Genomic DNA, 17,288 nt, shown 5'->3' with positions numbered 1-17,288 from the left:
ATATACCAACAAAACTCTGTCAGGCAGGCTACAAAATCACTACAATAATATTCATCAAAGGACATCTCTCTTTTCTCGACATCTCTCTTTTCTCCTGTGAGCATGTACTTGGTCCTCACCCTGAGTTGGCACCTTATCCATGTTGAGCATCTTGATGCCTTTGCTCTCGCAATCAATTATCTCTTTCTCATCTTCAATCATCATTCCATGCTCATAAACAGATGATCTCGAGCTAGGCATATTCTCAACAAAAAGAACATCTGTAATTTAAAATGCATTAGAAGAAACAGAATGCATTGCTTCCCACATAGGACCATACTTGATTTTTCATAAACAACGGTTAATTCTTTTTATCTTCGTATTCTACTACAGCATCAATAAATATTTTATGACGATTAATAGAAGAGCTCTTAATAAAGGAAGTTTCGTCAAAATAAAAAAAATTGAGGGGTTGCGTTTAGGAAATCATGAGAATAAAATGATTGAAGTAGCTGTATCCAGCCGGCCGGCCAAGATAAACACGCAGCGAATATGATTATATTTGAAACCAAACATTAGTCTTTCATCTGGTTTTCTTTGAGTTAGCTGGTTTTCGGTTCGTATTGTCCGCATACGGATACTCCGGCGGTGCCATCCACAGACCTCCTAAGGTAACTAAGTGGGCGCCGAGCAGCAGAGTTGATGAGTAGACATTGGAAGGGAAGATGTTCCAACACAACTCCACCGCAACGAACAAAATTAAACTGCACGGAATAGCGTTAGAGTTATCGAAGGGGACAGAGAAGCTGGTGGGAAGAAAGAAATAAAGTTCAAGATCAGGAACCTACCGGAACCAGGTAGGAAATGGTGTTCGCCACAATAGATAGGGCAGAGAGTAGAAATACCTGCAAGCATATATGACATTAGAGACCTTTTTTGCAAACTATGTGTTATCTCTATCGATATTTTCTGCAGTAGTTCGCCAATAGGTGATTCATTTCTTGCAAGTGAGAAAAGGTCCAGAAGATTATTAACAAAAGTCTATAAACAGAGAAAATACGCATATTGTTTAAAGGTATTATTATTTTACATCCATAACAGAATGTCCAAGAGCACATACCAAGAGTAGAACTGATAATGGAGGGACCGAGCACACACGACTCCAACGAAGTTCCCAACAAACATGGTCGTTGCAATATCTGAATTGAGTTAAAAGTAGATGATGCCATGAAATATTGATTAAAATTAACTGTAAAAAGGGAAACTTAAAATTTAGTAGCTTTTACTTACGCTCTGTTTTAAGCACCCTTGTATTGATATTATGCTCCTCGAGTCCTCTCAGTGGGAAAGAACTCGAAATACAAAATTTGAGCTTCATTTGAGCCAGTTTAGAATGCAAGAAAGAGAACAAACCTCCTTCGTGCCTGCACCAAGCCCAAAGAAAAACAAAGACATGTTATCATTAGAAAGAATAATCTGTATTCAGCATTGGATTATGGGCTCTATCTTTGCAAGTGATGGAGATTGGAGATTTCCAACTGATAAGAACTAAAAATAAAGGAGAATCAAATAAAAATTTAATGATTAATTAACAGAAATTTTCATCTTAAAAGCCTTCAGCAGCAGTGTATGGTGATAATCCTTACCTGCACCATTTATAATGAGCAAAGACTCCAAGCAGGAGAAGATGAACAGCCAGTAGAGACAGCGCAAATCCTTTTGAAATGAAAACTGGTTCTGGGACAAATTTAAAATTAACAGACCTGGAGAATACAGTTGAACACTGTCCATTATTAACCATAATGGCACAAGGAAACTTTTGTCACATGAAATGCACATATCGTTAATCTGATTGTTATACACTATCTCACATATAATAGTTTAGTTTCCATGTGTTCCACAACATAGAGATTAGAGAATAATTTAAAATCGGAAGAAAAAACTTAAATAAGTTTGACAAAGAACTATAGAAGCCAATAGCCAACAAAACAAGCATAAAATATGCTGATACTGAATAGGTAACAAGTGTCAAGCATAGTAAAATTATCAGGGTCAAAGGAAGTACCAAAAATGGATGAACACGCGACCAAGATTAAAAGCTCTTGAGAAATATGCGACTGGGTGTGATATTAAAAAAGGTAAACCCAAGAGAATCTGCATGCCATTCACCAGAGACAGTATAAAAGGTTAAGATTTTATTAGAAAATGCCAGAGTTTAAGATTGCTTACATTCATTGATAACTGACTCAACAAGTTTCTTTACAGCATATAAAGTAAATGAAGTACATAACAGAGACTCATCAGTAACACTGACTTATTATCAAGAAGGATTTAAGAGTTAATCACCTGTACTATGGCCGCACCTGCACCAGCAGATACAACCCCAAAAACATCCATACCCTGTTTCCATGGTTTGACCCAGAGTTAGAAGTTTTTTGAGATAGAAATGTCATTTTGGAAAATTTTGTAAAATGTGAACCATCAATCAACTCACCTTCAGCAAGAGGAGTAACAACGGAGGTGCAAAAAGAAGAACATTCATCTTCACTGAGACAGCCCCACTGTGCTAACAGGAAGAACGTCTAACGCACCTTTAGGCAATAAATATATTCACCAATAAAGAATGATAACTTTACTGGCAAACACATTAATAACTAGACAAAATTAAAAATCCATTAAATCAGAGATGCTACCTGAAAATGATTAGACCTAGATGCCACTTCTGATAAAGAAATGAAACAAGTGCTGCATGGAACAATGTTGTAGCAAAACAGTCATTGAACAAGCGAAGCACAAAGATTGAATGCAATCGCTTGGACAAAGAAAGCAAGCATAGAGCCCACCAAGGAAGCTGCAAGACATAATCTGAAATTAAAACATTTGCTATGGTGACTTACTGTACACTAAGATCAAGTTCCATACCACATCTGTCTTCAAGTAAATTAATAGAACCATCCCGAGATTCACAATGTAGAGAATGCCAAATAAAATCTGTAATCAATAGAGCATAAGGTTATGACAACTCAGCATACACATCAACAATTAAAGAAGCTCAGAGTAAAGGCACGAGATACACAAGGAAATACCACCAATTTGTTGTTTATGTAGTCCGTCACACAATCATGTACATATATTCTTCAAGAACAATAATCTAATTTGTTGACTGGATATAGTAGTAACACTAACAGGGACTAATTCTCTGAAATAGTTTGACCAGGATGGTCATAAAATAAAAGGCCAACTTAGTGAAGACGCCAGCCCTCTTTTGTTACCCTATCATTGTGAGTAAAAAGAATAGGGAAAGAAAGCCTAGAGCCTAAAAGCACAGAAAAACTGTCCAGCAACCACATTAACACCTACAAACATAGGACATTATTTCTCATATCTGCAATAATATTTCACGTAATCACAAACTCAGAAATGAACCAGATGTATTATTGAATTTTTCATAAGCTTCGATAATCATTATCAAACTGAGTGGAAATAAGTATCAAACATCAAATTGCTTTCCATTCATCAGAAATGCAAATTCTACCAGGAATCACAATACAGTCAAGAAGAAACATTAACCATGGACAGAGAATTGAGTTACTTCGAAGCCTTTTTGCTTAGAAAGGGGAAACTCCTACTCATCCAATTTTCACGGACAACAAAAGTAAATTTACCTGAGCAGGATAGACCTCGCCACCAGTAACATACTGAATAGCAGAGTAGATATACAGAAATCCAGCTGGATATACCAGAGGCCCTGTATCGCCTTTCAGCTTGCTGTAATCTCTTTCACCTCCCAGAAAACCACTAACCTATCCAAATCAATTTGCATCATAAACTTTTTAGAATTGAAAACTCAGAAATCGTATCACAAGAAATTAAATTTGTCGTACACAGGATTTAGAGAGAATTAAACTTTTTTATAAAGAAACTTGTTTTCTCATCTATGCCAGTTCAATTCCGATCATCTTTCTTTCACATGCGAAAATGAAGTAATTACCAATAGCGTGGATAAAAAAACATCGAATTTTCACCTGTGACATGTAAGCATCCCAATCAATTTTGGTATCTGCAATACACGAGCGCAAGAGCGATTAAGCAATATAGATACATAGCTAACGCAATTGCAAAAATCCGAATGAGATTTTCGTTACATGGAACATATGCGATGATGAGAGAAACCAGGACGGCGTCCGCGAGGAGCACGACGATGGCGGAGGATAACTTGGGGTTTTTTATTGCGATTTGAATAAAAGACGTGTATTTAGTCTCCTCCGCCTTCAATCCAGCGGAGGCGGAGGTGGATCGAGCGGCGGAGGCTTGTCGCGGCATCGGAGGCGTTAGGCAGCGGCTACGGCTGGCTTGCGCGGTTTTACACTGAAGCACATCGATTTGCTTGAAACGCTGCGTTTCGGGTCAAAAGCTTTGCTAATTCATAAAATTATTAACTTATTTGTTTAATTATTAGATTAGATTAGATTAGATTAGATTAGATTAGATTAGATTAGATTAGATTAGATTAGATTAGATTAGATTAGATTAGATTATTTCTACCGAATGGATTTGGGTTCATTCTTAAGTCGTTTTGTCACATCAAGGCTCCTACTTCTTGTTAGATACTATAATACTTGAAGTTGAAGCAAATCCGATATGAGTAAGAGAAATATTGATAATATTATCCATACACATGAACCAATGACCAAAAAGTTTTATGATATTAATAATATTATAATTATAATTATGATAGTCAAATTCCCACAAGCAAAAGCAAAAGCAATGACGAAAATGACACATCCACGTGTAGGCAGAGTCGTTCAGGTCCCGCCGCGTGGCCGCCCTCCCCATGCAAATCTACCAGATAAACACGCTGCACCCTACATATTTTCCGCCACCCCCTCTCCACCCTTCACCTCACCAATAATCCCACCATGGCTTCCTCCGACCTCACACACCGCCCCATCCACCAACAAACCCCCACCACAACCACCAACGACGACGACGACATGAACCGCAAAAAACCCAAGAACAGCGCCGCCGCTGCCCGCGGGCTAAAGTCGCTGAGCGTGGCCGTGGCCCTGCCCCTCTCCCTCACCCTCCTCGACATCTTCCTCTTTGGCTCCTCCTCCCGCTACCGCACCCTCCACAAGCCCTTCTACGTGCCCCCACTCTGGGCCCTCCACCTCGCGTGCCTCACCACCGCCTTCCTCTCCGGCCTCTCCGCCTGGCTCGTCTGGGCCGAGGGCGGCTTCCACCGCCAGCCTGCTGCGCTGGGGTTGTACCTCGTGCAGCTGGCGCTGAGCCTCGTGTGGTACCCTGTTGTGTTTGGAGCTGGTGCCATCCGGCTCGGGCTGGTGCTCTGTGCTGCCCTGTTTGGGGCGCTGGTTGGCTGCGCTAGGGCGTTCCGGAAGATGAATCCCATCGCCGGGGATTTGGTGAAGCCGTGCTTGGCGTCAGCGCTGCTGCTCGCGGTCGCCAATGTCAGGCTTGTGTATCAATGATCGATCAGGATTTTGATGTTGTACCTCTGTTTTTATACTTGATGTTTCAATTCACTTATCCACACTGTAAAAATATAATGTTTGTGCTTTTTTATATTAATCTTTTTCCTTTCAAGTTTGTCACCTCACTGCAGATTGGCCCTTTTGCATCATATATGTTGAAAATAAGAATGTTAGTAAAATCGCAACAGTAAAATATGTAATTCAAGTATACCATTTGACAGACATGATGAACACGGAAAACATATAATCCAGAGGTGATAACACACCTCACCTGGCTGGTAGATGAAATAAACAGTCTTCTTCTTCTGAATGAAATAAACAGTCTTCTTCGTTTTCACTATGCATTCGCATCTTAAGAAAAACCAGTGCTAAAAAGAATGTGGATGAAGATCTCATAGCCTGTGGGGGAGGACAGGAGAGATCTGAGATCTTTACTTTCAGATGATGAACTTGCAATTCTTGGATTATATAATCCTTCAGATACTCTATTTCACCAAATTCAATAAATCGCAATGTCACATAACCATTTTTTATACAGTGCATAACATTTGAGCAGTGTTAATCAAGTAGTAGATTACACATTGGTGTTTTTGAGCAATCATTGAATGGATACTAGACTAATCAAAGAACTCCTTATGCAGATATGCAACATTGCTCAGCGAAAAGAACAAAGAAACGAGGTTATTATTGAAATCACACTAAGCTGAAAGGTTTGTGCAATTATGCTCCATTGGTTAGCAAGTGCTCATGCGAAATATCAACGCTTTTTTCTACGTTATTCTCTCTCTTACTTTAATTTTTTTCCACTTTAACTAAAACGAAACCATGATTTTAAAATGAGGTTTTAAGCGATACTTGATTGAGCAAGCCTTCAGCTAAATATTCATCTGGAGTACTTTTTTGTGGGTTATAGTTGTCGCTTGTTTTCCCTATTATTCAAATTTTTAACCTTTTCAATTAAGTAAAACCAAATGATTATGTGGAACATAATTACATGGCCTTGTCATTTGGCAAGACTGAAGCATAAAATGTGGGAAAAAATGCAAAGGGGGACATAATAGATAATACCAGTACTCCATTCATCTCAATTATACTATACTCATAACTTAAATTGCTTTTTCACAAGGATTAAGAAAAATCATTAAAAAAGATATAAGTAAAATTGCTCACATTAATTTAGATGATCAATTAAAGAGTTCATCAAAACTAAAAAGCGGTGAACGTTAGTACTATTATGAAAACATGACCTATACATATTCAAAAACGAAAAACAATCTTGTATCAAAGAAGTTAGTCTCCATCAACTCTGCATTTCATCAAACCCCCTCCCGCAAAAGAGTTCAGATACTCAAATGAAACAGCAGCAAAATAATTATTCAAAAACGGAAAGATGCTATACTGGTCTCGCACATTCAACTGAATAAGAAATACAAAATGCAGCAAAAAAATCAAATGAAGAAAAACTAATAGATCGAGTACTTGTCGCCGCCGGCGCCCTCTGGATAGAGCTTCTTGTACATGGAAAGTGCTGCTGGAATAACAGCAGCAAGCGCCAGTGACAGATGGTCGGAGCTGCTCGTCCTCACCGTGATCTGACCACTAAGCTTGTTGTTGATTCCAGCACGAACAGCAACCTTCGAGTTACGCCCTATGGAGAACTGCGCCATGCTGTTAAGCCCTAGCGCCAAGTCCCCTCTCCATTTGATGATCGACATGCTGAGCGTCGACTGAACCTGTCCAATCGGGTAGTCCAGCTCCCTCCTCTGCAGCTCAAAGTTAGCCCCGTAGGCAGTGTCATGCTGAGACCGCACAGCGCCAGCACTGCCTACAAGGGCGTACTGCTGCCCAAACGTAATTTGATCCTCTATCTTCACACCCGGAACCATGTTTTCGCCTAAGAATGTCAAGGATAATCCTCCAGTTGCCTTGTGCTTCTTCAGACACTTGGTTTTGGTTTCTGCACGGACGATGTAAGCTAGCTGCTTGCCTATGCTCTGAATATCGAAGCCTGCCATGCTCGACGCGTTCTCTCCTAGCTTGGCTGCAACGGAGGAATCCAGACTGATGCTGAAGTCCTTCTTGTCTTTTGTTATTTGGACAGTGTATGCTGCTGCCAAGCGATTCGCGATGGCTAGGCTGTGTTCAAGGTTGACTCCGTCATAGCCACAGTCATGGTCCCAACCATGGCTGTCCAAGACTGGCCTTGCAAGGAACTGTGAAGTGGGCTCCAAGAACCGGTATCGGAATGCAGGGTTATCACCGTCAAAAGATGGGGGAAGTGCCATGTCAGGTAAGGGAACTGCCACAGGAGCTGCTGCTCCACCTTCAGCATCATCCTCTGCAAAACCATATTCCACTGCAGCATCTTTACCTCTCTTCTTGGTTTCTCTCATTCTCTTCAACTCCTCCCTCCATTGTTTTTTCTGAAGCAGCTTCACCCGATAATCAAACTCTTCAAAATATGCCTTCTTTTGCTCCCTGCTCAGCTTGGCTATCTGAGCTTTTCTCAGAGGCCGGAATGGAGGAAGCTGGTCGTACTCGTCCTCCTCTTCCTGATCAGAATCCGAAAAATCATCCAAATCAATATCAGAATCGACACTGTCACCGCCCTGATCAGATGGAAGCTTGGGGTGCTGACGAGACTGCAGCATGGATGATAACATGTACGGGAGAGGTGGTGGGCGTGACCGGAAGCCAAAGAGCTTCCTATGGTCGAATGGGTCTTGAGGTTTCGAGATTGCACTGGCTTCGGATAAAATCTTCATCGAGTAGCATAGTAGCAGCAACTGAGGCCTCCAACTCTGACCATTAGGAAGAATGTTCTGTCCATCCCTGTTCTTCCGGCAAGAGGGGTGGTTTTCGACAAGAGAGACGGGATTCATCAGACTGGGGCTCATCATTCGTAGGTCTCCGACAGCATGGCCAATCGACTGCTGCACAACATGAGACCTTTGAGAGACAAACACCTCGTAGCTCAGTGGGGTGCCAGAAGGCCCATCCGGGGGCGCAGAGGCAGCATGGGTAAGAGTGACTATGGCACTTCGCCAAATGGCAGAGCCAAGTGTACTAGTAACAGTCTTAAGCATTGGTAAATCATTAAGATCTCTAGATTGTGCATCCAATCGATCCACATAAAGAACAACATCGGGGGAGCTTTTCTTCGTGAACTTCTTTATAGAGGACAAGGTGCTACGGTTGATACCCTGCTCCATGACGGAAGATTTTAGACCAGGTGTATCAACAACGCGAACTTCAACTCCATCAACAGACCCAGACATCTCTCTAACATAAGCTGTCCCAGTTTCAAATGCATCAATTGGAGCCTTCTCTTCTCCAAATAATGAATTTATGGTGGCACTTTTCCCTACTCCAGACTTTCCAAGAACTAAGATATTAATGGAGAAGTCCAGATCATCCTTCTCCCCCGTTTCAAGCTGCAGTGCAGTCCTCTTAGCAGTATCCAAGCTAAAAGTGTGAGTGCCTTGCCTCCCACCAAGAAGTGCCAGCCGGTATAAAACCTGAGCTGCCACGGACTCCTCTGGAGTGAGGCCTAATCTATGAACAAGCCTCAGAAACTTCACCCTGATCTCCTGCAATTTCTCCAGTTTCTTCTTCTCCTCTTCACTCAAATTCTCCTCCACTTCTCCTCCACCAGCAGGAGCCAGACTGCCAAAAAGGCTGGAACGGTTTTGTCGGGGAGCAGGCCTCAAGGACTGAAGGGAAGATCCCAACCCAGCAGGACGCTCCATGGAGAACAGCTTAGATCCATCTTGAGAGGTGAAAGTGATATTTCCACCACCAGAATCAGCACCTGTTGCAGCCTTCAAAAGAGCAGCCAGAGCAGTAGAATCAAACAATTCCTTACCATCTCCCTCGTCATCAGTTTCGCCTTCTTCTTCTGAATCAGTCACAATTTGACCGTCAATCCTCTGAGACTGCTCAAGCGAACTGTCGAGACCTGTATGAGAATCCCCACCAGATTCTCGCTCCAAGTCCTCCATAAACTTTTTGGCAGCTTCCGAGCTCCCAAAGACCATGCCATCAGTGTCCTCATCTGACATATGTTCTTCAGGGTTCACTACATCCATTTCATCCTCTACTTCTCTAATTTCTCTGAGATCATCAGTTCCCGCTTTTGGTTCATTAGATTCTACTTGTGCTAATTCCTCAGATATCCCATCAACACCAGTTTGGGCATCATTTGTTTGAACAATTCCGGTATCTGACTCTACCATCTCATGCGCAATCTTGACCTCCCCATCAATGTGAACCTTCGCTGAATTGTCATTCTCCAGATGACTACTGCTACTAAAAGAATCAGTACTGGCCTCGGGCGTCTGTAAACCATTCTCCAAATGGGTAACAGCTCCAGCATCTAAAGTCTCGTCTTTCTCATTCCCAACTGCATGATTTTCAGGTTCAGCTGTATCCTCAGCTGCCTGTTCTGAATTCAGAAGATCCACTCCAATTTCCCTAGTAACAACATCTTTCTCGACACCATCATCATTCTCAGTAGCACTACTGACTGATTCCAGTGTAACCTCCTCCCCGTCTCCGTTCTCTTTTGTTCCTCCAACAACAGCAACTCCTGGGTCTACCACATTCACATCAACTTTGATGGTATCAACAACAGCATCCCCCTCTGCCGTGAGTGCCACTTCAGCAACTTCTTCTTGCTCAAGTTCATTAGACTTGGCTCCGTTTTCTTTTATCACATCAATAGATGCTCCTGAGGAAGGTGTATCAACCGCGCTCTCATCAACTACAGAATCTTCCTTTTTTATGAGACTCGCATCACCATCATCAACCACATCCGATCTTTCTGATTCGACCACATCTACTTCAGCAACCACCACCTCCTCAGGTTTACTCAACACATCTTTATTTCCTTCCGGCTCACCAACAACAGCAACTCCAGGGCCAGCAACATCAACCTGAAAGGTCTCAACTACAGAATCCCCTTCAGGCATGGATTCCAATTCTACCTGCTCAACAGCCGCCTCAAACCCCTCTTTAACCACAGGCTCACTCCCCTTTCCCGCCTCCCCCTCCGCCTCAACCACCGCCTTTCCCCGTTCACCATCCACAACCTCACCTGCAGCCACATCGAAATTCACGCCTGATTCCCCAACTGAATCGGCAAACTCACCTATACCATCAATACCCTCAAGCCTACTCTCCCCATCTCCATCCCCTTCAACAACCTTATCCCCTTCCTCGACTTCACCGCCCCCATTCTCAGCCATACTCGGAACATCAGAACCATCAATTTTATTCAATACAGGCTTATCCATTGCCGCCTCGAACTCCTCATTACCACTAACATAGTCCTCGTCCTCGGACACCACAGCCTTAGTATTATCCCTACTTTTATCATCATTATTAATCGGTGGAGAAGGAGAGGAAGCGTTTGAACCTGATATAACTTCGGGCGTCGGATTAAATGCCGCCTCCTTCGACTCCATCGGTGAAACAAACACAAAATTCGAATAGGGAAATTCGGAGATAAAAGGGTTTAGAGAAATTCAGGGTTTATGGATGAAGAGGGAGAGGGGATTAGAGTCAGTTGTGATAAGGTTTTTGGGTATTTTGGCTTCGCTGAGAGTTCAATGGTGCTGCGTTGTGCTGAACTCTTTCTGTTTGAGTAGTAGTATATTCCTACTACTACTTTATGCTAGTAAAATATACAGTGCTGTCATTATTTGTTACTACTATCTATACTAAGTACTCAAATAGTCAACACTAGCAATATTTTTTCACATTCATTTAATTTTATTCTGCTCTTAAAAACTTATAAAACTTTTATTATAAAATTAAAGTTTGAATTATCAATTTTTTCTACAACTTTTAGAAAATGAATAAATTGAGCTTTATTTATATGTTATTTGTAAAATTAATAATGTTAAAAATCATTTTAAAAATAAATGAAATGGATAAATTAAGAAAAAGTGATACTCGTGATATTTAAAGTATGTAACATGAATAATATTTTTCTCCATATATATCATACTAGTATTGAGGGAGGAGGGTAGGGGTAAATTTAGAAATTAACTATCGCAACACATGTCACATATCTATGAAATTAGTAAATCTCACAACATGTCACATGGAGTATCTAAGTAAACCATATTCGCATGCCAAACTATTATCAACTATTCTAGTCATGACCACACTGCCAAACACACGCATTGGCCAATGCACAATCTACAAATTAGGTCTCACATATACTATTCATGATATCATTACTTACTTTTTATTTTATAATTTTTTTATTATACATGCATATATATGTGTAGTGTATATATTTAAATGACAATGTGTATGAAAAAATCACTAAAAGTACAAAAAAACTACTCATACATAATTAAAATTCAAAATTATCTAATTAAAATTACAAAAGAAATGTCAACAGTTATTAAATAATGTAAATGGAGTCGTATTTAGTGAAATAGAGAAAAACAGAAAAAATAAAACTCGAAATTGTGCAGTACCACGTGGTTAGCAACTTAGCATGCGGATCCAAATTCCAAAGTGCAGATGACAAGGGGCTTAAGACCATCCGCAGCGGTGAGCAGCATGCTCACCGCCGTCCTTGCCGCTGGCAAGGACAGAGCTCGTCCGTTGATGCGCCCTGCCGCTGGCAGGGTGGTGCTCTTAGCTAAGAGCACGTCCGTGCCAGCGGCAAGAGCACGAGGTGGCGACGTGGCAGCTTCTGATTGGCCCGTTGATTTATCATTTTTTATTATTATTTTTTTAATAAAATCGAAAAAATCTGAAAAATTCAAAATTAATAAAAAAATATTTTCTCACTTCCTTATAATATATATCCATTTTTTCCACACTTTTAATTTATTTTTTTTCATTATTTTTACCCCAAAATTCATACTTTCATCTATAAATACTCTCATTTCAAACACAAAAAATGACACTATACTAAACAACTCTCTAAATCTCAATTTTTATGAGTTTAATTATGTAATTTTTAATTTTTAGGAGTTTAATTATGTAATTTTTAATTTTTAGGATTTTAATTATGTAATTTTTAATTTTTAGGATTTTAATTATGTAATTTTTAATTTTATTTGTAATTTGTAATATTTATTGTGGTTTTTAAATGAATTTTAATATTATGGAAATGTTTTTGTTTAATTGAATTTTATATTAATTGTGCTCGTCCTTGCGGAAGAGCACAGTTGTGGGTATTGTGCTCTTGCCAGAGAGCAGGCATGAATAGTACCGCCCGGGCCCACAACCGTGCCGCTGGCAAGAGCACGGTTGTGGATGCTCTAAAGCCCTCACAAAAAAATTTATGTTTTTAAAATAAAATTCTGAAATTTATCAAAATTTTATGCAAATTATTATGTAAAAATACCTATAAATACTTTAAAATAAAATTGAGGAATTATAGTCCTTTTTTTCTATATTCGTCCTTGACTTGGTAGTACACATTGGCTGGTGTGGCTCATGACTTGGACCGCTTTGTGCATCACGCAGACGGACCAATCCGCAGAGTGAGACTCTTGTGCTGCTAGAGTTGTCAATTGGGGGCGACTCAGTATAGCACGACTCGAGCTCCATTTTGTTCATTTTTCAAACTTGTATACTACTCCACATCTTAGCCTAGGTCCATCATAAACTCAACTAAGCTTATAATCATCCCATATAATACAAGGGTCATAATTATTTTAATTATTTCTATACTAATTTTAATAGAATTTTAGTTATGTTTGTTCTAGTTTTTTATATTAATTTATGTTTTTCAATATTTATTCTTAGTTTTATTTTCTACAAAATAATTGCAAATAAGTTAAATTTGAATACAATACTTAATTAATAATTAATATTAATAATAATGTAGTTCATGTAATTCTAAAATCATCTAACAAATATTTATAAACTACAATAAAAAAAAATTATAATTCGTATCACAATTTACCCTTCAATTTTGTGTGTGTGCATTTTCAAAATCAATTTCAATTTCAATTTCAATTTTCAGCATTAATCTAGTTGCGTGTAGAAAGATGTGTGGTACATATTATTTTATGCTACTAGTTGGTCATTTTGAGCATCGATAGTTATGGGCAAATACAATATGTGTTTGACTCTTTTTTTTTGTAGTAGTAGTATGATGAATCGGCGAATTTTTGATGTTTGTAGATGCAGGAAATAAATGAAGATCAACACAGGGATTTTACGTGGTTCGATTTACTGATGTAAATCTACGTCCACGGGGAGAAATGGGGGCAGGTTTGTATTGCTTGATCTGCCAATTTACAGCTTACAACACTGGCCTGCTTTATGATATTCTCTCTAAAGAGCTTTTTAGAATTTAACAGAAGCCGTTATCTATCTGACCTAGGTTCTATTTATACAGTGAACCAAGATCGTGGCATGCAGCATTTATTAGGTAGTGGATGTCGTGGAGATCGTGGCGACCTTGCATGGGTCCACTATCCTGCATGAGTTAATGACTGCTTGACACCACTAAATAGATCGTCGGTGTAGTGGAGGTGGAAATCTTGCATGAGTCCACTATCTCCTAGTTCGGTCGAATACTGAGACCGAACTGCTGAATTATTGCCGAGCAGCTTTTGCCGATCTGAGAGTAGAGCTTGATGCCGATCTGAGAGCAGAGCTTGATGAGTTGGCTTTCACCGAGCTGTAGGCTGGGGCCGAACTCTTTGGTTGTGCCGAACTGAACTCTTTAGTCATGCCGAACTGATACTCTGTCTTGTGCTTTACTGCTGTTGGGCTTGTTTAGTACGTACTCCATCACTACCCCCCCCCGAAAAGAGAAGTGAATCACTTCGGCATTCTGGATAAAAGTATGGGGTAAGTTGATGTTTGTCCACGGTCTCATGAAGTGAACTCTTCTTTGACCGGACTTGGTTTGTGTCCTAATTTGGCGAGTTTTATCGCTCGGATCGAACTTTCCGTTGTCCTAATTTGGGGATCGGACTTTCCCTTGTCCTAATTTGGGGATCGGACTTTCCCTTGTCCTAATTCGGCGAGTTTTATCGCGTGGATCGGACTTTCCCTAGTCCTAATTCAGGCAAGTTTTATCGCGAGAATTGGACTTTTGTTGCAGTTCGTTTCAGACGAAGTGCTTGTTTAAGCTGAATTGTGGTCTTGTATCCTCTTTAGAAGCTTTGACGCACAATCGTGGGCTTGTTGCAGCTCGTTTCAGACGAACTGCTTGTTTAAGCTGAATTGTGGTCTTGTATCTTCTGTAGAAGCTTTGACTTACAATCGTTGGCTTGTTGCAGCTCGTTTCGGACGAACTGCTTGTTTAAGCTGAATTGTGGTCTTGTATCTTCTGTAGAAGCTTTGACTTACAATCGTTGGCTTGTTGCAGCTCGTTTCGGACGAACTGCTTGTTTAAGCTGAATTGTAGTCTTGTATCTTCTGTAGAAGCTTTGACTCACAATCGTTTAGCTTGTATATGTTCTAAGAAGGGGATCAGCCTTCGAAGAACAAGATGCCTCAGTAACATTTGTAAGAGACGACACGCACAGAGACAGACGAAACAGACAGACAAAAACGCACAGAGAAAAAAAAAGACCAAGTAAGCCAAATAAAGCACAGAGACAAAAAACGCACATAACCTTAGGACCGAACTAGACACAAGACAGACTGACCGGACTGTCTCTTACAAATGGAACTTTTTGAGGTTGGAAATGTGCCATGTTCGGGGTACCTGTTCTCCTGACATGTGAGCCAATTTGTAAGACCCTTTGCCGAGGACTTCTGACACCCGATACGGACCTTCCCATGTGGGTTCGAGCTTGCCCAGCTTTTCTGCTCGGCTTACTTCGTTGTTTCTCAAGACGAGATCTCCCACTTGAAATTGCAGCTTCTTCACCCTTTGGTTGTAATACCGGGCTACTTGCTCCTTGTACTTGGCTGCTTTTATGCATGCCAATTCTCTTCTTTCTTCGGCAAGATCTAGTTCAGCTTTCAGTCCGTCGTCATTCATTTCTGCTGAGAAATTTAGAGTTCGAGGACTGGGCATGCCGATCTCCACCGGAATTACGGCTTCAGTGCCGTACACAAGACTGTACGGAGTTTCACCGTTGGAGGTTGTGGGTGTAGTTCGGTAGGACCATAGGACTTGAGGGAGATTTTCTATCCATTGTCCTTTGGCTTGTTCTAACCGAGCTTTTAACCCTTTCACCAGGATACGATTTGTTACCTCCGTTTGTCCGTTTGCTTGTGGATGAGAGACCGAAGTGAACCGCTGTTGAATATTCAGCTCTTGGCACCAATTCTTGAACGTCTTGTCGGTGAACTGAGTCCCGTTATCCGAGATGAGGATGTGGGGTATGCCAAATCGGCACACTATGTTCTTCCAGACGAAATCCAATGCCTTCGAACTCGTTATCGTAGCTAATGGTTCAGCTTCCACCCACTTCGTAAAGTAGTCCACGGCAACGATTAGGAATTTCATTTGCCGAGGAGCTTGAGGAAGTGGTCCCACTATGTCTATGCCCCATTGCATGAAAGGCCAAGGGCTTTGCATAGTGGATAGATCGGTCTGCGGCATCCTTGGGATATTTGCATGGATTTGGCACTTCGGGCATGTCTTGACGAGCTGCACTGCTTCTTGTACCAAGGTTGGCCAATAATATCCCCATCTTAGAACTTTTTTAGCTAAAGCTCTAGCTCCGATGTGGCTGCCGCACGATCCTTCATGAACTTCTCTGAGGATGTAGTCCGTCTCTTCTGGTCCTATGCACCGCAATAACGGCTGGAGGTAAGACTTTCTAAAGAGGACTCCTTCATGAAGTTCATACCGAAGTGCTCGGCACGTGATTTTCCGAGCTTCTCTCTTATCCTCGGGCAATTGTCCCTGATCCAGATACTGCAAGATCGGCGTCATCCAGTTCGGCGAGCTAGATACTGAATGTACCTCGGCTTCATCAATGCTTCGATGCATTAATTCTTCCGCCTTTGAGCTCGGATCTGAGGCCAACTTACTTAAGGTATCTGCTCGGCTATTTTCCGCTCTGGGAACGCGGATTATCCGAAAATAGGAGAAACTTCGGCTGATGCTTTGCGCTTTGTCCAAATACTTCTTCATTCTCTCGTCACGAGCTTCACTTGTACCCAACATGTGATTTACTATGACTTGTGAATCACAATGGACTTTGAGAGATTTGACGAGCAGACTTTGCGCTAACTGGAGTCCGGCCAGGAGGGCTTCGTACTCGGCTTCATTATTAGTAGTGGGGAATAGGAACCGAAGTGAGTAGGTTACCTCGTGTCCGTCGGGAGCGACGAGTAAAATACCAGCTCCACTTCCCATCTTGTTTGAAGCTCCATCTACGAATCCGCTCCAGCAGTGTGGCGGCTCTACTTCGGATTCCAAGGGCTGTGCTAGCTCGGTACTGGCAGACTTTTTCTGTTCGGCAATGACAGGGATTGCTTGATCGAACTTGGCTTCTGTAAGAAAATCTGCCAAGGCTTGTCCCTTGATGGCTTTCCGAGGTAGGTACTCGATTGAGTGTTCTCCCAGCTCTATGGCCCATTTGGCGATTCTGCCTGATGCTTCTGGCTTGGTCAAAACTTGCCGAAGAGGCAGATCGGTTAAGACGCATACCTTGTGAGCATAGAAGTATGGCCGCAGTCTCCTTGCTGCATTTACTAACGCCAGAGCAATTTTTTCCAGAGGTTGATACCTTGTTTCTGGACCTCTTAATGCTCGGCTTGTAAAGTAGATGGGAAGCTGCTTTAGGCCTTCTTCTCGTACAAGCACCGCGCTGATGGTTTGATCTGATGCCGCTAAGTATAAGAATATTACTTCGGCTTCGGTTGGAG

At 41.3% G+C, this 17,288-nt stretch overlaps 3 protein-coding genes across 3 annotated transcripts; 1 reads left to right on the top strand and 2 right to left on the bottom strand.

The window, feature by feature from the left end:
* Nucleotides 1–266: 266 nt before the first annotated feature.
* On the bottom strand, nt 267–4,396 carry LOC121742021 (dol-P-Man:Man(5)GlcNAc(2)-PP-Dol alpha-1,3-mannosyltransferase-like). Its single transcript, XM_042135033.1, has 13 exons — nt 4,125–4,396; nt 4,005–4,039; nt 3,645–3,782; nt 2,902–2,970; nt 2,673–2,830; nt 2,474–2,540; nt 2,326–2,379; nt 2,045–2,133; nt 1,626–1,742; nt 1,270–1,403; nt 1,100–1,178; nt 828–884; nt 267–743 (listed from the first exon to the last, which is right to left on the bottom strand). Exons 1-13 carry the CDS (start codon nt 4,300–4,302, stop codon nt 563–565), a joined length of 1,356 nt encoding a protein of 451 aa, XP_041990967.1. The 5' UTR covers nt 4,303–4,396; the 3' UTR covers nt 267–562.
* A 454-nt stretch (nt 4,397–4,850) lies between these two features.
* LOC121740795 (translocator protein homolog) lies at nt 4,851–5,583 on the top strand. Its single transcript, XM_042133425.1, has one exon. It carries the CDS (start codon nt 4,899–4,901, stop codon nt 5,466–5,468), a length of 570 nt encoding a protein of 189 aa, XP_041989359.1. The 5' UTR covers nt 4,851–4,898; the 3' UTR covers nt 5,469–5,583.
* A 1,178-nt stretch (nt 5,584–6,761) lies between these two features.
* LOC121741391 (translocase of chloroplast 159, chloroplastic-like) lies at nt 6,762–11,101 on the bottom strand. Its single transcript, XM_042134120.1, has one exon. It carries the CDS (start codon nt 10,934–10,936, stop codon nt 6,935–6,937), a length of 4,002 nt encoding a protein of 1,333 aa, XP_041990054.1. The 5' UTR covers nt 10,937–11,101; the 3' UTR covers nt 6,762–6,934.
* Nucleotides 11,102–17,288: the final 6,187 nt, after the last annotated feature.

This window comes from Salvia splendens, chromosome 7 (assembly GCF_004379255.2).
Source record: "Salvia splendens isolate huo1 chromosome 7, SspV2, whole genome shotgun sequence".
NCBI lineage: Eukaryota > Viridiplantae > Streptophyta > Magnoliopsida > Lamiales > Lamiaceae > Salvia > Salvia splendens.
This window is presented reverse-complemented; position numbering and strand designations above follow the sequence as displayed.